At 39.4% G+C, this 23,845-nt stretch overlaps 1 protein-coding gene across 3 annotated transcripts; it reads right to left on the bottom strand.

Annotated features, from left to right (window-relative positions):
- Positions 1–272: 272 nt before the first annotated feature.
- On the bottom strand, positions 273–15,320 carry PPM1B (protein phosphatase, Mg2+/Mn2+ dependent 1B). Of its 3 annotated transcripts, none has more exons than XM_053461257.1 (6): positions 15,183–15,320; positions 5,738–6,598; positions 4,398–4,515; positions 3,773–3,884; positions 3,272–3,329; positions 273–450 (listed from the first exon to the last, which is right to left on the bottom strand). In XM_053461257.1, the coding sequence occupies exons 2-6, from the start codon at positions 6,581–6,583 to the stop codon at positions 421–423; spliced, it is 1,164 nt and encodes a 387-aa protein (XP_053317232.1). In that variant the 5' UTR covers positions 6,584–6,598; positions 15,183–15,320; the 3' UTR covers positions 273–420. The 3 variants fall into 3 exon arrangements, with proteins under 3 accessions (XP_053317232.1, XP_053317231.1, XP_053317233.1); XM_053461256.1 differs by lacking the exon at positions 15,183–15,320 and adding an exon at positions 14,446–15,085; XM_053461258.1 differs by lacking the exons at positions 273–450; positions 15,183–15,320 and adding exons at positions 2,652–2,944; positions 14,446–15,126.
- Between the last annotated feature and the right edge of the window lie 8,525 nt (positions 15,321–23,845).

The following is a 23,845-nucleotide window of genomic DNA, read 5'->3' as shown; positions in this document are numbered from 1 at the left end:
CTTCCTAAGCTCTTAGCACCAAAGGTGCCTGCAAGACAATACACTGCGAGGCCCTCCAATTTAACCAGACTGAGTTCCAGAGGAGCGAGTACCGCACTGCAAAGCAACGCACAAAGCGCGCCCCTCTGACGCACAGAAGTGTAAGTGTTACGGAGTGGTGTTACTGCACGTGACCAGAAATCCTGAGGCTGGCAAAATACTGCTACGTGTGACAATGTTATAAAACAAACCAACAAATGGTGCAAAATACTAATCATTTCTCTTTTTGCCCATTTATTTTTTTTTATTTTTTTTTTTTTTATTTTATTTTTTTTACATAGCTGTCGCTCCACCAGATCTCCCCATTGGTTTGAAGAGAACGGTGTTTAAAAGTTTTTCCCCCTTTTTTTCCAGACCAAAAACATTAGGAGTTTTGTAAGGCTACCATGGGTCTTCTAGATCGCCAGCACCCTACAAGAAAACAAAAGAACAAAACCTTTACCATATCTTTCACTGCACTCAGATATTTCAGAGAAGAAAACAGGAAATTATATTACCAGCTTTGTTTCCTACCTGGCTGATTCACATTATGCAAACACTGGCAATATAGCTGACAAATAGGTTTGAAAGTCATGTTATGCAGTGAAGCACTGAAAAACATTACATTTATATAAAAAAAAAAAAAATAGAAAAACAAAAGATACTTCATGCTGTACTGATATTTTCAACCATTTTAATATTTATTGCGTATAAATATTTAGATACTACAGAAAGAAAAAAAGCTTCGTTTGTACACTAGAGGCCAATTTTCAGAAAGGGTAAGAAAAACAAAAATTGTCACTTTCCACCCCTACCCAACAGGGCCGAAAACAAAATGCAGATTAACGGTTACGTTACCTAGAAGTATACATTTCCAGTCATCAGGATAAAGATTGTTGCAAAGAATATTCTTTAAAGAGCTACTGACGAATCCCATATGAATAGAGAGCAATACAAATAGTTTCCCCAAGCCAGATTTATTTGGAAAATAACTTATCCACCTTACAGGGCAGAAAGACTGAGAAACATAAGCCATGAGATGAATAATGCATTCCATTTTAGTTATACAAATGATATAATGATGCATTTGCTTAGACAGTTACATCTGTGCAATATAACGGACTATTCATTCATTCATTCTTTCTTTAAATAACCTGCAGCAGAGTTACAATGTAATTAGAAAGGGCAAAAGGAAACACTTGGACATGTTGCCTGGGCTAATCTTCTGCCCCATCCATAAAGTATGCACTTCCTTGTGTTGGGAAATACAATTTGTTGCTTAAAAACTGTAAGTAAATCTAATTATAATGCAGCATTATGTGAACAGAGCTTTCATCAATTCACCTAGGTAACACCCCCCCCCCCAAAAAAAACCTATCCTATAAGAAGTACAACTTGCACCACAGTTCAAAAGTTTGGGTCACTTAACTGTTTTTGTGGAAAATAGGTACATTTGTAGCTAACATAATTGCAAAAAGGTTTTCTAACCATCAATTAGCCTTTTAAACAAACTTGGATTAGCAAACACAACATGCCATTGTAACACAGGAGTGATGGGAGTGATGAAGGGGCTCTGTACGCTCATGAAGATATTCCATTACAAACCAGCCTTTTCAACAATCATTTACATTAATTTACAGTGTGATTCTTTTCGTGGTTTAATGGAAAAAAAATGCTTTTCTTTCAAAAACAAGGAAATTACTAAGTGACCCAAAGACTTTTGGATGGTAGTGTATACACATAATGGAATGTTTGATTTTAATGTGTCATGGGGGCATGGGTCAACGAAAAGTTTTTGTATTGCCCTTTAATCGTCTGTGCAGATTTTTTTCCCAGGGGGTAAGGAATGTATACACTATTAAAGAACCATACATTAACTATGAAATCCACATAAATGTGCACAGACTTATTTTCATATCTTTAGGTAAGAATATTTAGAGTTTGTGAAACAAAGAACGAAACTTTTGGTGGGAAAAAAACCCTTAACCGACTCTCACAAATTCTATTTACTCTCATTTCATTGAAGTATTTTCCTTTGGTACAAATAATCTCACGGTTCAAACAGATTTCAGGCTTATCCTGAGAAAGACTTCAATAATACAAGAGAGGCGAAAGATGGAACACAGAAGAGGTAGAGAAAGCGAACATAAGAGGGCTCTGTGCATCAGAATTCCAGTGGACACAAAGCAAGAGTTTCTTATAACATTAAAAAGCTACAAACGTTTTATTTACTAATTTATCACAAGGTATAGTTTTAAGTTGCTCTACAATGGTTTTGGTAATTATTCTGACAATATATACCTTTAACAAGGCTGGTCATTTCTGTGGCACATTTGTTCAGAGCATTAGGGGTCTAGACAGACTTCTACCGAGCAGTGGACATAAGTATAATGCAAACAGTTTAAGGTGTGGGCTCATATGACCCATGTTATAATATTTCAGTTTCTACTCGTAAATTACCCCCAAAAACTACCCCCCCCACAGACAAAGGTGCCATGCACTCCTGAAGTTCTCAGATGTGCCATTTGTTTATGACAAGTGAAATGACATTTCAAGTGAAGGAGAAAAAACCCACAGAAGAGTTCATAATCCCTGAAGACAACTTTAACTACAGAAAACCTTCTCCAATATTTAGACTAACAATACAAATATCAAAGCTTAGCCTTTCATAAAACAAGAACCACGCAAGTAGAGCTCAAGGTTCCTCTTCACTTATTCCAGTGACTGGCGCATCCACAGGACTGCTGGAAGTCGAAGCTTCTGTTGGGGCAGAGGTGGAATCGTCACCCTGCACATTAACCTGCCTGAAACTACATAGCATCTCCTCCAGGAGTTGGCGATAGTTTCCCCTATGATTAATCCTCAGCTCCCTGAGAGCTTCCACCACCTTCCCATGCGCTGCGCTTTCCACGCTTCCAGTAGGGTCCTTGTTTAAGATTCAAGACCCCAGTGTAAGTAGGCACACAGAAAATCTAGACATTTATAGATTGCTCTTACCACAGTTGAAATTACACACCTAAGTGAAATAATGCATCTAGAATTAAAAAATACATATTGTAAGCAATTAAGTACCATTCTAAAACAGAATGACAATGAAGATATGCTATTTGATCGTATGAAACCCAAACAGCACTTAAGACACTCACTATTTTTATGTACCAATACAGATAAACACCAAGTACATATTAAAAAAAAATTATAAAAAGCATTTATATTCAGTTGTAGGCTAGCTTTACTGTTACTCCCTACTTACCCCGTCATTCTCTCTATGTGGATTCAATCTATTATAAACATCTTCAATAACACTGCGTCTGCAAAAAAACAACCATAAGGTCAAATTCACATGGCATGGGGCAAGTGGACGTTAAATCAACTTGCAGGCAAAAGTTACTATTTGTCCAACACAAAGGCAGATGTATTTGTTTTCCCACTTCTAAAGCTACAACATTTTACACCGTTGGACTATTACACATATTCACAACAACCCAAACATGGGGTTAAATTATTACACTTACAACTTGAAATCCATTTGTTGCCTTTTCTGGATACAGTATATAGTTTGTGTACCCCCCCCCACCCAAAAATTAAATAAGCATCTTCCTGTCTCACCCTGTTCAGCTTCTTAACCTCAAGCTGTCCACACAGGTTTTCCACACTACTTCAGATCAAGTCACCCACTTACCCCACATGCTACTATAACCGTGATCTCTGCCATTCTTAAAAGCAGCTAGGGTTTACAGACACTCATACTCACTTCCCAGCTAAACCTCCTCCAGGTGGCAAATGAGGCATGTTCTCTGCAGACAAAATGCGCATCACATGCGTAAGATCTGGCATTCCCTCCTCTCCAGCATTCGTCATGATTTCTAAGTGGGATCAAACAAGAAGTTGTGTTACAATATAACATAATATTGCATGAAAACTAAAGGTCACCTGTCAAAAAAAAAAAAAAAAAAAAGATTTACATCACACTCAGAAATTCAGAAATTCACACATGGTTCATACACTACGTGCCGATCTCTGTAGCGGGCAATGCGTTTCTAAAGAGGAAAAAAGTCTTGCAGCATGTTGAGTAAAACAAGTCTTGTCCGTATCAGATACATCTGGGTTTTACTTCACTAAATGCGGCCTAGAATCGTGAGCAACAACATCACTGCTACCTCTCACGGTTTATCAACACCAACGTATGCAAATAACATCTCAATATTCTGAAACAGAGGAACATTTCTAAGAATCAGGAGACTGTAGTGATGAATCAAGGCTTATGTTTTCCCACAAGACGCTGGAGAAGAGCGAGAAAGAAAACATTCATCCTAAAATAAAAATATCCACTACAAGACAGTAAAATTGAGGTAAAAATGTAAACACTGAAAATATACCTTCAATTCTTGATTCTAAGTGTTTATCCAAATCTGCATCTTTCTTGATCGCTTCTTCAGAGACCTTAGGGGCATTGGGAAAACACACTAACACGATGCTCATGTTATCACGGCTTCCCTGCGTACATAAATAAGATAAAAATAAAAAATTACGTCCAACATTTCATGTACCTTAATTATCCTTTAAGCAGCATGCTGTTCCATATATCAAATCCTAAATATTAATAAAAATCTATGTAACACTATTACACCCAAAATAAAATGGAAAGATTCCTATAAATTCCCATGAATGCTATTTCTACCAGCTTATGCAGCTTCAAACCTTCAATAAGAACCAACTGTCCTCATCAAGTACAATAACTGCCATGAAAGGAGACATATCTATTGTTAAAAAAACAAGACACGTAAAGTAGCTTGTTATATAGATTATATGCTGAAGTCCCCAAAAAACTAAAGTTGGCACTCAAAGCACAGTTCAGGAAGGTTATTTTTAAACGACGACAACTGATATAGCTATGCTTTATATCTGGCCTTATTGGATAAGAGGGGTCCTGGGGGGGGTTAATCCCCTTTACAAGAGGTTTGATTGTTATTGTTCCTTGTATTATTTAGTTCTTCTGGGCATGGTTTAGAATTCAACTTTCACCCCATTCATATTTTCTCAGTATATTCTTAATTGTAGTCTGTGGTCACAGAGAAGCACGCAGCCCGTAAGCCTGTTGCCATAGCTACAGAAAACATTGCTAAAGTGCACTTTTATTCAGTTAAACTTGAGACCCTCTTAGTGAGTCAAGAGAATTTAACGCAATTGAAACCAGCATTTACGCGGCAAACCGTAAAAGCATCAGGTAATTAAGCCGTTTAGGATGTTGTCCTGTTTCATTGAATAGATTTTTTTTTTTTTTTGCATAAAATGTAAGAAAACCATAAGCTACTGTAAAAAGTGCGAGAGTTGAACGTTTCAGAAGTAAAGCCAGGATTAGTCAACGTAAGGCAGAGAAACACATTCTGTCCAGAGGAACTAAGCAACGCAGCGAAGCATCAGTATATACAGTTAGCAGCCATTAGAAGGGTGGCGAATACTCAGTTACTAATAAGCACTATTTGAGATTATTGATGCAATTTTACCCGTTTCCACAACAATCCTCTCAGAACCATTAAATGTGCGCCAACTACCAGGAGCAGTTTTGTGAGTTTCAATCTATAGTGTTACAATTTCCACACTAGATAAAAGCTGCATCAACATCTCATTTTACGTTACACAAAATTATCAGTAACTACTTCCTATATACACACACATTATATATATACACACATACACTTGGCTGAGGTGCCCTCACCTTGTGTAAACAGGTGTCCACTACCGAGTTGCACACTTTTTCAAGGTCATCTGTCAACTCAAGCCTGTACTTCACAAATTCACAGAGCTCTTCGTTGCTCATGACATCCCAAATGCCGTCACAAGCCAATATTATAAACTCATCTTCATCCGCTCGTACAATTTCATAGACTTCAGGCTCTGGAGAAACGAGCTGTTCAGTAGGTCCCTTCCCGTCGACACATTTGTAGTCATAGTCCCCCAGGGCACGAGAAACCGCCAGCGATCCATTGACACGTTGGATCATGACACTGCCGCCCGCATTCTGAATCCTCTCCTTCTCCCTTGGATTGCAGGGTTTGTGATCCTGTGTCGAAAAGCAAACTTGTCCACTCCTATACAATACAGACCGAGAGTCCCCACAGTTGATGAAATACATGTGACTAGGTGAAATTAGGACCGCCACAGCAGTAGACCCACTTCTGTCCATGCCATTCCTCAAGTCGGCAAAGTTGCGCATGTATTCATCAATTTTTAAGAATCCAGTTCGAATGCCACTTTTGACATTTTCTACCGATGGCTCCAGAGTGGACCCTGCAGTTTCGGCTGCTCTGAAGTCTTCGTTGTCAGTGATGTGCTCTAATAAGTGTGACGAGCAATAATTTGCAACACGTGACCCTGCATGGCCATCATAGACCGCAAAGAAGGACCAGTCCTCCAAACCATGAGGTATACCCACAACAGCCGTGTGGGCATCCTCCATTTCTACTCTCCAGCCTTGCATGCTGCTAAGTCCATACCGTAAGCCATTGCCTGCTCCGTTGGCATTGTGTTTCTCAGTTTTTGGTTTGTCCAAGAATGCCCCCATATTCAAATATTAAATCTGGAATTAAAGGGGAAACAATTTTAATAACAGAATTATTGTTGTGTCACATACATCCAGCAAGAGCTCACAAGAAGAACACGGGAGGAGTGCTCAGGATCTGTAAGAGCATACGTACTTTCTAAAGCGTATATTAATAACCTTAGTGCATAAAAACACAACTCAACTGAAATTGCATTAAGCAGAATGTTTTGTGCAGCAAGTTTCAGGACAGGAAAAAATGCGGAATATATTCTATACACAGCCCCCCCCCCCAAAAAATAAAATATATTTATATTAGGATATTTGTGGTCTGAATTTATAAAAATCCAATTTAACAATTGGGATTTCTCATGCCAATACTTATCATGCAAAAAATGTGAAGTCCCTGAAGATTATAAACATCAGAGTGCTTACAGGGCTCCCTATAAAACAGTACTGTAATTTGTTTATTTGCTGCGCATGTTTCTTTGTCCTGCGTTATGAATGTGGTATTCTTATACAGATCTCCTCAGTTTACTGAATTGAGGTGTAATGGCTTTTCTGCTCTTGATTTTGTTAGTTTATGTCTTCCTTTTATATGTTGCTTTACAATTATTGGAAAAACCAAACACAATTTTTCCCTTCTACAGCTTCCTCTGTACAATACGCGTTTCAGCACTTTTCAGTGCATCATTTGTTAAGCCAATATCAATATAATCATTATAGTAACTAAAAATTCTAATAGCTGCAATGCAAGCCAGGGACACTTATTAAAATTGCAAATTTTTATTAAACAAGTGATCCCGCACCCTAAAGAAAAAAAAAACACATTACAGTTGTAAATGATGAACACAGATACATAGCTGATAATTTAAAAAGGCAGAATTGCCAAATGCGCTATTAAGATTTTCTGAACATGTGCCAAAGAGAAACTAAGTTTACTTTCCCGTTTGGGTGGGGACAGAGACTTAGCATTTACATTTTCCTTAATTCAAGCGAACCAGTTTGACTAAACTACGAAAAGCAACATCAGCACGACTAGACTGAAACAAAAAAACATGCATAATTACTTGGCTGAACAATACAAGCACTAAGACACCCAACTGCATTTGAGATCTATACACACACACACATATATATATAGTGTATATATACATTTGAGTGGCGAGTTCCCATGTTATAACCTCCAGATTCAGGACAGGCAGCTGCCAATACTTTTCCATTACAGAAATGTCATACAGGACTGTGAGTTACAGCGAGGAATACAACGAGCACTATTTCAAAGAACCTTTATCTCCAAGAAACATACAGGCGCTCTTACTACCTCTAGTGCTGTATATTAGTGAAGAATGTTTAAGAAAGCTCGTATCTTTATTTATATTGGCTGATTGAGCAGACAGGTTTGTTTTTTGTTTTTATAATAAAAGGCTTCAACAGGCGAGCAGATCAACAAACAGACAAAACACCATCCATAGTAAGGAGAGAACTAGAATAAAAACCAAGGGCGCCAAACTCGCACCGCACTCCCTCACACCTGCAAGTCAGATCTGAGGCTTCGATAAGCTCTCTGCTGGTTTCTTTCTAGAATAAGAGCTACAACAGCACCGAGGCTGCCAGCAGAACGGCCGCCATGCCACAGCCTAGGGGCTGCGCAGAGCTGGCCTGGGCAGCTGGAGGAACTCACTGAAGAACTAGCCACTTACAGCTACTAAAGCCAGCTCTGTGCCGGCCCTACATTGTGTCAGGATGCGTTACAGGCAGCTGCATGTTTGACAGCGGCGCTCTGCATCTTGGCCGGAATAATAAGGTACATATAGATCCATCTCTATCTATGGCAGAGCAAAGTTTGGCAAATACCTGTTAAAGTCACCGTGTAGTCATATTCAACCGAACAGTAAAATCGCTGGTTTGGGCGAGGATTTAGACAGATTTTAGACACTTTTCTAAAGCCACTAAATTTGATCACATTGTTGTAAATGGTGGACTATCATCCAATCAGTGAGGACACGATTAGGAATAACCTCTTTATGACAACTGACAGTAATGGAGATTATGGTGCATATCATTAACTTGTCATGATCCGGCTAAGCAACAATTGTTACAAGACAAAGTCAGGTGAAAACGTTTTGCCAGAGTGATTCAAATTATGCATTACAAAGGGCAACACCTATAGACTTTCTATAAGAAGTCAGACATAACCCTGCAAAAGGTATAGCTGAACGCAGGACCGGATCATTTGTTTTTAAATGAAAAATTGAGGCTTGTTCTTCACATTTCCTATAGGTGAGGTTTAGTAAATAAAGACCAATGCGAGTACAACTCATGTTATAAATGATGAAGCGCATGTTTCAACATAGTTTGTCGGAATATTACATAAAAGTTCCAGCAAAATGTTAACTATAGTGTAAAATGTATTCAAAGTACTTGTAAGCCTTAAGGTGTAAATACCACACGCATTCCGAGGAAGAGTATTAATTACTGGAAGGCAGAATACATCAGTCGGCCTGTTTGAATGGTTTTGGAAACCTCAAAGACCATGCATTTTTTGCCATTTTACCGTATGTGGGTTTAAGATCCGCTTTTCAGTGTTTGATGTACACACAAGTTACATTAACCGATGTATAAAATTTGTTGGGGGGCCGGCTTTCACTTGACGCTATAGAAACATGCAAAAAAATAATTACTAGTAGAGAAAAAAAAAAGTTTTGCAATTTTCTTAGAAAATCTTCAATGCCCCTGGGAAAAATTACCCAATTTATGTTCAGTAACCAGATTATGGACAAACCCAACAAACATTTTCCCTATGCTCTTGAGGGCCTGGTGCATCCCTTGCATAGTAGCCTATAGGGTAGTATTTTTAATACTTTTGGCTTAAGGGGTTTGCGGGGTTATACTTTTTACATGTACTGCTAGGGCAATGGGATTCCTTTACACAGCAGCATACCAGCACTGTTACAAGCAGCAATGCTGGCATGCGGGGAGTCCTTAACAGGCTTTTAAGCACGTTGTTTTTAAAGAACGTACAGGTACTTCCATATGGGCACATAAATTCGCTAAAGTGTTTCACAAAAACGTTTGAGATAAATTTCGACTGCTTTAACACTGTTTTTGCATGCTCATGTTTTACTTATATAGCATCCACAACCTACACAGTACTTCTTACATTACACAATTTCAAAGCGACAAAACTAGGACGGACAGACGAACCAATATATTAAGAGGACCCTGTTTACAAGAATAGATACCCTAAGAATGTATATTGAAGTCAATTTTGTATGCATTTTACTCCATATAAGCCAGTGCTTACACTTAGTTACTACAATTAGAGATGGCAGTCTCATCTTCCACCTACCCCACCTGCACTAAAAGCAGGAAATATACTTAAGTACACTTCGGTAGCCAGGAAGAGGAGGAAAGTGAGACAGAATACAGTTTTTCCATTCCAACAACAAATATATATGCAGGAAAAAGCAAGATAGAGTGAACGTTCATACGTATTTTACAAAAACCAGGGCCGAGGTCTGACCACACATCACGCCACCATGGCAAACTCATACAGACTTCACCGGTATGATGCAAACACACCAATCACTCTTAAAGGCTGATAAACTTAACACCAAACTCTCTTAACCACAGACCACACTAACACCCACTGATGTTCATCATACACCACAGGCAGAAAACCTGTCAGCAAAAGTAGCTCAAAATACAGGAGTACGTGTCCATACAGACATGCTGCAAATTACAATTAGGACCTTTGTTCTCCATACAAACATATTGATGACCGTTATAAACTTGTAATTCTAAAAAACACACCGTTTAAGTTATGCCATTGAAACCGGTAGATGAACTGAGGTTATATGTTCATGTGCACAAAACCGTAGGTAAATATATACAAAGATATTACAAACCAGAATCATGTACACCATTGCTTCACAGCAAGTTAAAGAGAAATGTAAAGACAATTTTCACATGAAAGCCCAGTGACAGTTGCTATAAATACACATGAAAGGGAAAAAGTTTATAGTTTTAACACAGAAATATCAACATATCATAATCACACACACACAAAATGTTGCATTAATTGGCTGGCCAAACAGTTCCTTTGTGCTTCATTTCCTGGCTTAACTTAAGTAAGCAAAGGAAGAGGGGTTCTAACAATCAACAGTTACAACTAAAAAATAAATTGCTGCGACCAAGCATTTACTTCAAAGTGTAATGGGGGGGGGGGGGGGGGGGAGAGAAATGAGCTAGTGACACCAAGGAAGCCATTCAACTACAGCCAAGGATAATCAAACACCATTCAAAGAGAAGCAAAAGACACAGCACCAACATTAACCTGCCAACAAATGAAAAAAGAACATTTCTTTCTGTAGTTACACGATGTTTGACCCCAACACTGATAACACGGTATGGAAACCAGTTATGGGGATCACTTACAAATAAGCTCTAGCAAACAGCTAAAAAAAAAAAAAAAAAAAAAACTGTTGATGACCAAGTACACTGCAGGTAAGTATAACACTGCTAGCCAAATGACTAGAAACATATCAGGGCTCAACAATCCCAACGTACCATGGCGACTAGAAACCCATTCCTGGTGCCATGGATTTTGCATGTTTGCCATCATTAAATCCAGCCCCCTGCACTTTCCTGCAGGGGCACGATGAGGACCAGGAGTGTGGCTGGTCTCCACTAGGCGGGAGGGAGAATAGTGTGTGTATATGTATGTATGGGGCTAGAGCCAGTATATGCATACTGTAGTGTAAGTCAGTGTGCATGTGTTACTGTATAGAGCCGAGTCAGTCCGAGTGTGTATGTACCGTGCTGGAGTCAGTCTGCATGTGTGTATTGCAGTATCACCGTGTACATGTATACTGTAGTGTATGTGTTTATGTATAGTGCTGGAGTCAGTGTGTGCGTGTGTAAACGTATGGTGCCAGAGTCAGTATGTCTACGGTATCATAGTACCAGATTGTATGTTTGTGTCCATATAGTTCTAACCAGTCTGTTTATGTGAATGTCTGAGTGTGGTGCTAACATGTATGGCGTTTGTTACAGTATGGCATTAGTATGAGTGTGTATGTGAGCATATAGTGTTAGTGTGGATATTAGCGTATGGTGTTAGCATGTGTTAGAGTATGGCACAGTTTTTACAGAAGTCATGATTTGGGTTTGTTTTTTCCCCCCTAACCAAATTAGATTTGTCAACCCCTGTATATTAAATATACAAACACACCTATAAATAAATACGTTTTCTGAGCACAGCTGGTGGCAGTTCCAGGAGTTCCAATATGGCAGTGCACGCTCACCAAAACTGCCCAGAACACTGCCCAAGAGGGTCCCAGCGACCCCCGCAAGTCGCCTCACCACGGCCACACGTAGGGCACCAGATTCACACTGGCTGGAGTCAGTCTGTAAGCGTGTTTATTGTTATGTCAGATTCAGTGTGTATGCGTGTAGTGCCGAGTCAGAGCGTGTACTGCAATATCAGTGTGTATGCGATTATACAGATGTAGTGTCAGTATATCTTTTGTATTGTATTTGTGTCAGACTGAGTGTGTATGTGTGAATAGTATTTGAGTGCGTCTTTATACATGTATATAGCGTTCACCTACAAAAGAGCAACATTAAAGAGTCTATGGTGTTGTGTACGTCACAGTACGGCATCAGCATGAGTGTGTGTCTACATGTAGTGTGCATATTAGTGTACGGTGTTAGCATGTGTGTACGCGAGTATAGAATGTTAGCTTTTGCGTTACTGTAGGTGTTAATGAACATAAGACATTAGCATGTGATACTGTATGGTGTTAAGTGTAAGAATTATGGTTAAACAATACAAGCTTAGCTTCAGTCTATGGTATAAAAATACCCCTTGCAATGAAGTGGGTTTTATGTTGTATCCTAGTATACAAAAATAAAATGAATGGGGGGGGAAGCTGGCTTGTTTTTGGGCTGGCTTCTAGTTCCATACTAAGTTTGTCAAGTATAGAGTGTCTAGATGACTGGGGAAAAGTGAACACTATGGTGGAGCACCTTTAAATGTTATTGTCTGTATAACCGCTCTATAACAAATATTTAAAGTGTGGAGTTGATGACAAGAATGTAAGGATCTGCATGGAATTTTTTCTTTGGGGCACAGTCTACATCACAACAGCTATAGTTGTTTTAACAGCGTATGTGCTGCCCTCATTTTGTCTTAAAGTGAAAGTATGAAAACACAGGAAGAGCGTGACATTTAAAAAGACGCTCCGGTCGTTCTGAACACGATAGCGTCCTCTTTAAATTAACAGCCCAACAAATGCTTGGCAGGGCGAATTAGAAATCCCTACATTCATTACCACTCCACGGTGCACCAGCCCATGGCTTCCAGGAGATATATTTAGCTAAACATACCCTGCTCGCCAGTGCATATGCATGCTGTGCTCCTCTTCAAGGCTGGCTTCCATAAGAATTTCAGGGGGTTTAAGAAGACCACCCATGCTCATTTGCAGAAGCAGCCACAACGGGCGCTAAAGGTAAAGAACGGACACTGAAGTACTTACAAAATACTTTCCTGTGCAGCTCCTTAACACACCACATATGCAAACCCAACACAAGTTATTATTGTTGGTATATTTGGAGTCAGATTTGAATTACATGGTTATATCACTTTTAAATAACATAAAAGAAAGATCATTTATTGCCTTTATTTATATGTACTCCAAAAACCTATTCAAGTCATACGCTATTACAAAATACACTAAAGGCTGAACACTGTGCCTAAGAAACCATTTAAACTTTGTAAATGCGCGATACCAGACAATCAGTCAACCTTCATCCAACCTCAAAGAAAATTTGTCAGATCCGGACGCATTTGTTGAAGTTATAGGCAAAACCTTATGGCCAAGAGATTTTTACTGATCTGCATAGCCGTGCCTAATGAAGGCCAGAAGAGAGTGTGTATGACTTAAGTACATAGACTTACAGTAATTGAAAAAGAAAAAGAGGACCATTCAGCCCATCTAGTTTGTCTGTGTCACCTGATTTTTATAATCATTAATCCAAAAAACTCCCTATCCTTATTTAAAGGAAAGTGTACGTTCTGAAAAGATCTCCCTTGAGATGACAGTAACAATGTAGGAAAAGTAGAGAACATATCACCTAAATAAAAAAATTAAAAATAAACACAACTGTTACGGTATTAATATCTTTAAGGGGGGCTCATTAATAGGTTAAAATTAAAGCTATATAAAGCAACAGAAAGCAATCTTCCCAGCATCCTTAAATATCACCATACAGAAAGGTAGGGGGATCAGTAGGACACATATTGTGGAACCCCTGTGCTTCCAGCCTCTGTATTCACATTTTGGCCATATGTATGAAGTGTATTAGGTAAGAGTGTCACACGGCTTCACAATACGTGTATATGACACCAAGCTTATTTTGGCAACACCTCTTTTAGGTGTGCAACAAACACTGATGAGATATCCATTTAAGAACGTGTATATTGTAGGAACATCAGCTAATAAGCTGTTGCTTCCTCTCTGATCCCTGACATTATATCTGCACTTAAGGCCCTCGTAGAAAAGGTACATCATATGCAAGTGTGTGTATGTATTTATAATTATATATGACATATCACTGCACGCACTGGATAGAGCCTATAAGAGTTTTATACACTCGAGACGCTAGACCCATTATGTTACAGTGAGATTTTACCAATTATTCAACTCAAACGTTGTCCCTGGGGCATGTGGGCCCGGAGCCATGCCCTACCTCAGGCTGTGACCCCGCCAATCACCATGTGCACAGGATGCCCCGGCCCTAGCAGGGTGACCTCTCTGCGTGTCACCAGCAGGTGGGATGACAGGGAGAACCGAAAAGAGAGGGCGCCTGAGGGCACTTACCTAACGGCACAAATGACTGCGGCTTTCTTCCTAATGACACCCACCGGACGCTGTGCCTCGCTTGGCCTGTTAGACTATGACGCCTTTGGACGCCGCTCTGAGGGAAGCAGGCGCCTCGCGCATCTTGGGCCAAACGAAGGTGAAAGGAAAGACAGGGCCCTTCTCCTGCGGGGTGCCAGACGCCAGTCAGAAGCTGAACCGCCCCTTTTACTTCAAATATTATTTTAAATTCTCATCCTGACAGGAAGACGCGGAACGGAACTCGGGCTTTCACAGCTCAGCCAATTTACATGACGCTACAGCAGCCATTAACCGGCCGCGGATCCTTTACACCAACGACCGAGCTCAGCGGCGTGGGGGAAGGGGAAGATATAGCAGTCTAGTCTGCTATTGGCCAATCCCTCCAGCCAGCTAATGACACAAAGGTATCTGATTGGCCATTGGTGCTATCTGTCAATTAAGACGTTCCGGCAGCGGCCTAGAAAGCCAGGTTATGATTGGTTTGCGGGGACGTCAGTCTGACAGTCTGTGCAAAAGTGCTGGGCTCTGTCTCTGACAAGCACTTTCTTTCTGAATTGGACGCGGTGACGGGACGCTAAAAAGACAGGATGAATGACTTTCACACCTGTGCAGAGACAAGGCGGCAACTACAGCTCTAGGCAGCAGCGGCGGCGGCGACGACGACAACCGGTCACGAAAGCGGGTGGGGAGTTGTTATAATTTGAGACGTAACCAACCTTGCGTGAAGGGAAGACGTTGCTCTGTCTTTCGAACTCTCATTGGATCTTGTAGCTTGACGGACGTGTACAATGACCAATTATAGAGAGGAGGGCGTGTCCGCGAGAAAATGCAAAATGAATGTTGTTTTCCTCAATGCGAATCTCTAAAAGAGGGGGGGGAGAAAGCCCCGGATGTAACATGAGCTCATCGCTAGCCAATGAGCGAAGAGGGTGACGCCAATCGCTTGACCAAAACAAGTCTCACTGCGTTTCTGTCAGGCACACTGTGTTGCGCGGGCGATTTGCTGACAGATAAAGCTACCATGTCGTAAAAATTTGGCAAACAGTTACATAAACACTGAACAAAATTAAGCCCTGCAAATTATTTAGTGTGAGGAACGTATGGTGCAAAATGCATGTATGCCAAAAATACATGGTATCAATCATTTGTATCAGAGTGTGAGCTGGGCCCTCTTTCTTTAATGTATGGGTTCGCCTAAGTCTCCCAGTTCTAGTTTTCTTAGACTCTTTGAATGTATGGACTGTAAGAAGCGCTGCGTACATTGTTGGCGCTATAGAAGTGAAAGATGACCCCCCCCCAGGTTGTAAGCAGAAGTAAAATTGGTATGTCATATACTACTTGAATGTCCTGTCTACCTGTTGTACAGCGCTACGGAATTTGATGGCGCTATGTAAAGCAATAAATAATAATATAGCCTATGTGTATACTCATATTTTGACACTGAGATGACTGATACCTACCAATGAGGTGTCCTTGGACCAACAGCAACATGTGCACGCAAAGCTAATTTCATAGCGACACTCCATGTTGCCGCAACCTTTCTTATGGGGCATTGTTTTAATGCAAGAGCATGGAACGTCACTGAGGGGTTTATTCGCTGCAGGGAAACTCCAGGCCGCGGTAGTGGAGTTGCGACATGCCCCACTTCCCGCCCAGTAAATTACCACTAAGCAGAAATAAATGACGTAAAAAAATGAAAAGCCGCTAACCTCTTAAGCATACCTAGGAATGTAGCTGTTAGTTGGTTCTCCTTTTTTCAGCAACATTTGTTATGTTATTTACTCCGGTTTAATTTAGGTCCAGCCGCCATATACATATCGTAGCTAAGTGGTCTTTTCTGGAGCTACAGCTTCCCTTAAAGTAAATCATCTTTTTTTATACAGGTTGTAGAATAAATATTAAGGTACTTACAAAGAGTGCCTAGTACACTAGATTATCCCTTTAACAAGCTGACATGATGGGAATGGGCCAAGATATCCTTCCATTATGATATAGTTTAACTTATCTGTTAAGTTGTGGCACGCTATTCTAAATTAGGTATTTTTCTCCTTATAACATTCATGGAAATGCCTTGAGATTTTGGCCCTAAATGTATATTATATTATTGTACTGATCTCCTCCTTTGGGCACGCTGCTTAAAAGTTGTTCCAAATCAAAAAAGGCTTCTGAATTTAGTCCAAGCCGAAAAGCAGGGAAACGAAATTTGTTGCCAGAAAACAAACACAGCAAAAACGAAGCAAAAATTTTGTCCAAAGTGATTCTGCTCGCTGTACACAAATCAACTCTGTAGTAAGTGATGCTACAGAGGAAAGGTGAGTTTTATGCGCTCAGTGCTTCACATGGTGGCCCTGCTCTGTTAATGTGCATGGTGCCCTGGGCTTCTGGAGGAGCCTGAGGGCCACCCTCCTCCCTATAGACTATGGGCCCTGACCTTGGAGTTGGGGTTTCTGTTTCTAGGGAGTTGGGTACAAGGGGTCTGTTGGTTCCACTACTTTCCCCTGGCACAGAGTGCCACATTTCCTCAGTTTTATGTGTGGTGTGTTACTCTCCATCGGGTCAGGACTTATAGGACAGAAACCTGTATGGCCAGTATTTACACCAAGAATTGATGTTCAGTTTAAACTGGTTTCAGCAAGAAGTCATGGAACTGCCATGACTTTACCATCATGAGTTTACCATCTTGACCAGAGACTACAATAGTGACCCCCCACTGGGTGTGCAAAGGAGGGCCTGATTGAGAACTGTTTGTCTTGCTGTGACTATTGTATGCAAATTACCCCCTTGTACTGTTATCTATCTATTCTTGGCTGAAGTTTCTTCAGGGGAAGGCGATAGCGCTGGACATTCTGACATCGGTCGATAATAAGCGAGAGGTTCAGTGGTTGGAGTAGCAGTGGAAGCTGACTTAACCAAATATACCCATTTGGGGTACCGAGACCCGTTACACTAACACTTCATGGCTGAGCTGCTGTTACTCTTACTACCTCTCATAGTGGACCATGGCAGATCTAGCAGGGCAAACATTTTACAAACCGGCTTGTGTCAAATGTGGCATCCTGTCAAAGGTGACAAAATCAAGATAGCTCCCATCTTACTTTGGATTCCAAGATGCAAACCCCCTCTTGGAATTAAGGTTGCAGACTGTGCTCCCAGTCACCAGTGACAATACCTGTTAGAGATTGACTGAAACACCCACACTCGATAATTAGGAGGGTGTCTACATACTTTAGGTCATATAGTGTAGCTTATATTTAAGAAAGAGATGATAAATTGGAAAAGCAACACAAGAGTGGTAGTCCATAGCACCCAAATTCCAAGATATTGACTGTTTTCATACAAGCGTGTTCTTATTCCCATTGTGAATTGTTGCATGTTATTGGTGGTTAGTGTAACTATTCTGAAAACCACACCATTTAAATGATATAAATATTACAGAATATAGTACTTATCACATTTATTGGAAACTGATCCTCTACGTCGAACAAAATTTACTAATGCTTGAAATAAATTTTGCCATATGATTAATGTATAGAATTGCTCTGTTGTGAGTTACGCTGCTGATCAGGAGTTAATGCCGTTATCCACAGAATCAACAGGTTAAGTAACTTTATTGGATTTCCTTTTTTAAGGTCAGTCTAAAAGTAGTTGAACAGATTTAATGGGTGATAATAGGTTTACACAATACCGACATTTCAAGTAATTACCAGATCCAACAGTACTTTCTTAGTAGCTATACTTCTACTTCAATCATGATAGTTTTAGAATTTTTTTCAATACTTTTAATCTAACCCTTTATTGGGCCAACATGACCCATGTTGGGCCATATACTAGAAGATAAAAGCTAACACTAACACACCCTCGCAGCATGACCACTCACAGTTGTGATAATGGGAAGGTGGATTTAAAGGGACCTGCCACTTATATTTTTTAGCATCTTCAGATTTACTTATTGCACTCACAGCTTGTGTCATTTTTTCAATCATTTCAATAGTTTACCTCTTTGGAAAAGGGTTGCAATATTTTCCTTTTAAGGGGGTTAATTTCCTTCTCATGCACCTCAACCTAACATGATGCCTGAACCAAACACCTTTCACTAAAGACTAAGGAAAAAATGGCAAATCCAAAGTTCACTACTTTTAGATCTTTCAATGGGCCACCATCTTTTTCTTCAAACCCTTTACATTGCTCTGTATAACACTCTTTTCTACTAGTTCTCATCCAACTTAATTACACTTCCAGTGACTCCATTTCCAGTAACTCTCTGGTTCCTCTCTCACTTGACATACCCCAAAGCTCTGTTCCAGGACACATAGAACCGCTTCATAGTTCTTCCCTTGTCAAACTAATTTCTTCTTATTTATGGTACCCACCTATATGCTGATGACTACCTTTTTGTCCCTTTATCTTTCTCCTTAAACTTGTCCTTAATGCCATTCTTATCCCAATGGTCATTTCCTTTGTGTCACAATTGTAGCCTTCATCTTAAAAACATTCCTTGTATTCATCTGCAACTTGAATGCTGCAACTCGGTTCTAACTGTTTTCCCTTTTATTTGTCTTGCTTTGTCAACCTCAGTATATACGGATAGAAGATGTTGTGCGATTGTCAATGCCTGGCTCAATGTATAGTGATTCTAGTTATGTTGTTCTACCGTTCAATGTCTCCCATAGTATATAATGAAGTAGTTATGCTGTACCACCGTCCATATCTGGCTCAGTGTATAGTGATAGTAGTTATGATGTTCCACTGTAATGTCTGGCTCACTATATAATGATAGTAGATATGCAGTACCACCGTCAGTGCCTGACAGGGTATATAGTGATAGGCGTTATGCTGTACTACCATAAATATCTGCCTCAGTATATAACGATAGCAGTTATGGTGTACCACTGACAGTGCCTGCTTTAGTATATAATGAAGCAGTTATGCTGTAGCACCGTCAATATCTGACTCAGTGTATAGTGATAGTAGAAATGCTGTTCCACTGTAATGTCTGGCTCAGTGTATAGTGATAGGAGTTCTTATAATCCATCATAAATACTGCCACCATGCTAATCTTCCGTATCCATCACTTTATTAATACCTCTCCCCTCTGTCAATCTCCTCACATGCTGCCTATAGGTATGAGGATTTTATTTCAAATCCTGACTTTCACCTACAAAGCTCTTCATAACTGTTCCCATACCTACATATTCTCCCTTATCTGGTCCCTCCACTCTTTGCCTGTCCTGTGCTATAATATCTATGCCTCAAGCTCTTTTACAAGACTTTGCATAGTCTGTCCCTAGTCTTGGAATGACCCACCCTCATGGTGTTATAATTTACTTAATAGTCAGTATGGTAGAGGCCTACCACGTCAATATCTGGCTTAGTATACATCGATGGGAGTTATGCTGCCTTACCATCAATGTCTGTCTCAATGTATAGTGATAGAGGTTACGCTGTACCACCATCAATGTCTGCCTCAGTATATAGTGATAGGAGTTATGCTGTACCGCCGTCAACGTCTTCCTCAGTATATAGTGATATGTGTTATGCTGTACCATCATCAATGCCTGGCTGAGTATATAGTGATAGTCGTTTTGCTGTACTACCGTAAATGTCTGGCCCAGTATATAAAGATGACAGTTATGCTGCACTACCGTCAATGTCTGCCTCAGTATATAACGATAGCAGTTGTCAATGTCTGGTTCAGTATATAATGATAGTAGTCATGCTGTACCACCATCAATGTTTGCCTCACTATGTAATGAAGCAGTCATGCTGTACCAATATCTGGCTCAGTGTAAAGTGATGGTAGTTATGATTGTCTGTAATGTCTGGCCCAGTGTATAGTGATAGCAGTTATGCTGTTCCACTGCAATTTCTGCCTCACTATATAATGATAGCACTTATGCTGTACCACCATCAATGCCTGGCTCAGTATACAGCGCTATGGAATTTGATGGCAATATATAAAACAATAAATAATAATAATATAGTGGTAGACGTTATGCTGTACTAACGTAAATGTCTGCCTCAGTATATAAAGATAGCATTTTTGCTGTACCACCGTCAATGTCTGTCTCAGTTTATAATGATAGCAGTTATGCTGTGGCACCATCAATGTTTGCCTCTGTATATAATGATAGCATTAATGCTGTACCACAGTCAAACAATTTGCGCATCACCTCTTGGATGTAACTGTTTCTGGCAAAAACCATGGCATCAGCAAACAAAGGCCTGGAATTGGTAGAATTTTTCTCAAATTATGATCCTGACAATGAAATTATGATATGACAATGCTGCAACTATGGCAGGGATTCGTGGTGGTGTTCAGGCAATGATAAAATAGATTAAACGTAAGGCTTTGTGCCATGTGCAAACCATTCTCTGAACCGTTGTAGGGTGCACTCATTTGGAAGTGTTGAAACTTTTTTTTGAAACATTGGAGGGAGTGTATTCCTTCTTTTCAGTTGCCACACATCATGGAACTACTGATTGAAAATATAGACATGACAATGAAAAGACTTTCCCAGACAAGATGGAGTGTTCATTATGATGCGGTGAAGCCAGTGAGGGCAAATTTTGAAAAACTGACCTTAGCCCTTGAAATTCTGTGAAATATCCAAGAAAATGTTGACACGAGGATCAGCCCAGACATTGCTGTCTGCTGTATATGATTTTTCAATTTTGTGTTACCTTTCTTTCTGGTGTGAAGATCTGGAAGGAACTAATATCACACAAAAGTATTTGCAAACAGTGGGAATTACTCTTGAGTAATCTATTGTGAATCTACAAGCTCTGAAGTTGTTTCTGGCAGATCAACAAAATAAAATTGCAACTACTATGTGAGGAAATTAACATGGAGAGAAGAGAGAAAGTAAAGCACAGAAAAAAATGCTAGGAGAGAAGGCAAAGGATGCTGGTCTCACATTGCCAGAGGAAATGAAAAGGGCTATTTGAGTGCCTTGATCGGTTTCATCAGGAGTTGTTAATTCGTTCTAAGGCAATGGAAAAAATCCTTTCAATCTTTGTTGTTATTTAGCCAAACTCTTTGGTTGTTGCAACAGAAAAGGTTGTTCAGAATTTATACTCTAAAATTGACTGAGATTTTTGACATATTTTCTGACATTAATGTGGAAATTGAACGGCTTCGGAGGCATTTGGAAGCTGCCAGGAGCAGCTTTGAAGAAGCACAGAAATGGATGGCATTGCAGTTCCTGGACTTTACTTTTTGTAAATATTTTATTCTGGATTTATTTGATTTTTAAAACATATGTTTTATTAGTTTAGTTACATCCGCCTTATATTATACCATTTTTGAACTGTTCAGGAAATGTGGAGTTGTTATGTTACACAAAAGCTGACACTGATTGACTGTTGCCATAGATGCTGAAAGGCATTTTTTTTGTTTAGTTTCTGTGTTGTTTTCTATAATTGAAAGGTCAGAGAGAAAACTGAAATGAACAGAACTGCAACAGTTAATTTGCTTAACATTCTGTAGAGCTTTGTGTAAATGGAAGATAATCTTAATACGTATTGCTATATTCTAAGCATGACTGCAAATGAAACCACATTCGTCAGCAACAACATGATGCAAGAGAAGTAAGCATGCTGGTATGTAACACATGAGGGTCACTATAAATGGATCCAAGATACATATTTCCTATCAATGCCAACTTATTTAGTGTGTTGAAAGATATTTGTAAAGAATATTTCAAACCTTCAGGGTAGGGCACTGACAGATGAACCAGCATGGCTATAAAAGGAATCCTGTCTGAAGAAAATAAAAAGGGTCCCAGCTGTGCCATTTACTAGAACAAAAACAGCCATCACTATTTGGAAACTAATACCGAGATATAGTCCCACTACAAAAATACACGTAGAAAAATGTGCGCATTATTCAGCATCAGATGCATGGAGGTACAATTAATAGTATGGGTGTAGTGCTGTAAGATGAAAGGGGGATGCATATCAAACTGTTGCGCATATCTATATATATTTTATATACCGTGGAATCTTATGCCAAATACAAAAGAGTAACTAGAGATAGACAACAAAGACCCCTGCTAAAAGAACAGCAGACCACCTGCAAAAAAGGATAATGCAGCTTATTGCATCTCTCCATGAAGGCAACATATCTTTGTTACACCACTGTCCATGCATATTGATTCTTCAAGCGTTGTTGGCCCAGCTTTTGAGATCATTAAAGCCATTTATATAAACTAACTTTCGCTTTTAACAGATAGATAGAGAAATAGTATTTGACGGCAGGTAATAACCATTTGGCCCGTCTAGTCTGCCAATTTGTCCTTATATAGAGTCTTGTAGAGACTTGTAGACTTGTAGTTTTTAACTAGCGTAGTTGTTTGTGAGATTTTTGGTTTAGGTGTTAGTGATTGTATTTTCTCAATAAAGGTGGATTCAGCGTATACCAAAGGCAATCAGCAACTTTACAGTGAGAGGCAATCATGTTGATTCTTTGAACGGGATGATAACATGGCTGCTCCCAGTGGTAGGCGGATAAAATGGATTTCTTAATACACGTTTTTATACATTACTTTTGTTAATGAAGCCTATTATTCAGTGTTCTTAGTACAAATATGGCAGGTAACATGAAAGTTGACAAATTTATTCACTATAGGTGAATTGGTAAGAGTTTGCAGGAGAGACGTGATCTTAACCCTCTGAATTTGCTATACAGTATGAAGAACCATCTCTGGAAAAAAAGGTTGAGGTGATCCTGGATAATGTATAGTTCAAACAGTGACATGACTTGTAACTGATTTAAGTATGCTTTATACACCGTCATCTAATTTATTCTTGGCGCAGAAGCTCTCTGCGGTTTGCCGTTCAAAATGTATAGTGAAGTCAGGTAACTGTCCTGAAAACTATCCTGCTAACTCCATCTTTAGTGGAAAAAAAATCCCACCCACCATCAAAAAAATCCATAAATGATGAATAAGGACTTTTACTAAGCATATATTAACAAAAAATACATTTCCTTTATGACCAAACACTATATAAATAAATAATATTATTGGACAATATTTGCACTGTAAGTTCAATTTTTGGATGGCTTTTCTGTGAGAACTGGGTTATCTTAGTTTTTATTTAAAAAAAAAAAAAAGACACCTTTTTAGTTCCTTAATGCTTATTGACATATTTTTCTATGCTTGGCATATTTTTCTAGTGAGTCATTTTAATGTTATACTTCTCATGGTTTTCATTATTTGGTTTGGTTTAATTATGCAGTTGCTTAACCCATGTTAACCCATGTAGAGTTGCTGAGAGAATGAGAGTTGGATTCTGAGTATCTGATATTATTACCATTACCATTACCGGTTTCTAGTAATGATTAGTAGTATAAGTAACTATAGAAAGTCAGGTAAACAAA

Source organism: Spea bombifrons, chromosome 3, assembly GCF_027358695.1.
Source record: "Spea bombifrons isolate aSpeBom1 chromosome 3, aSpeBom1.2.pri, whole genome shotgun sequence".
Classification (NCBI taxonomy): domain Eukaryota; kingdom Metazoa; phylum Chordata; class Amphibia; order Anura; family Pelobatidae; genus Spea; species Spea bombifrons.
The sequence above is the reverse complement of the archived record's forward strand: the minus strand, read 5'-3'. Positions and strand labels throughout refer to the sequence as shown.

Coding starts and splice junctions, on each gene's coding strand:
- PPM1B (XM_053461258.1), bottom strand. CDS start 6,583: ATGGGGGCATTCTTGGACAAACCAAAAACTGAGAAACACAATGCCAAC. Junction 4,516..5,737: donor TGGACACCTGTTTACACAAG/GTGAGGGCACCT, acceptor TTATGTACGCAG/GGAAGCCGTGATAACATGAG. Junction 3,885..4,397: donor CTTAGAATCAAGAATTGAAG/GTATATTTTCAG, acceptor GATCCCACTTAG/AAATCATGACGAATGCTGGA.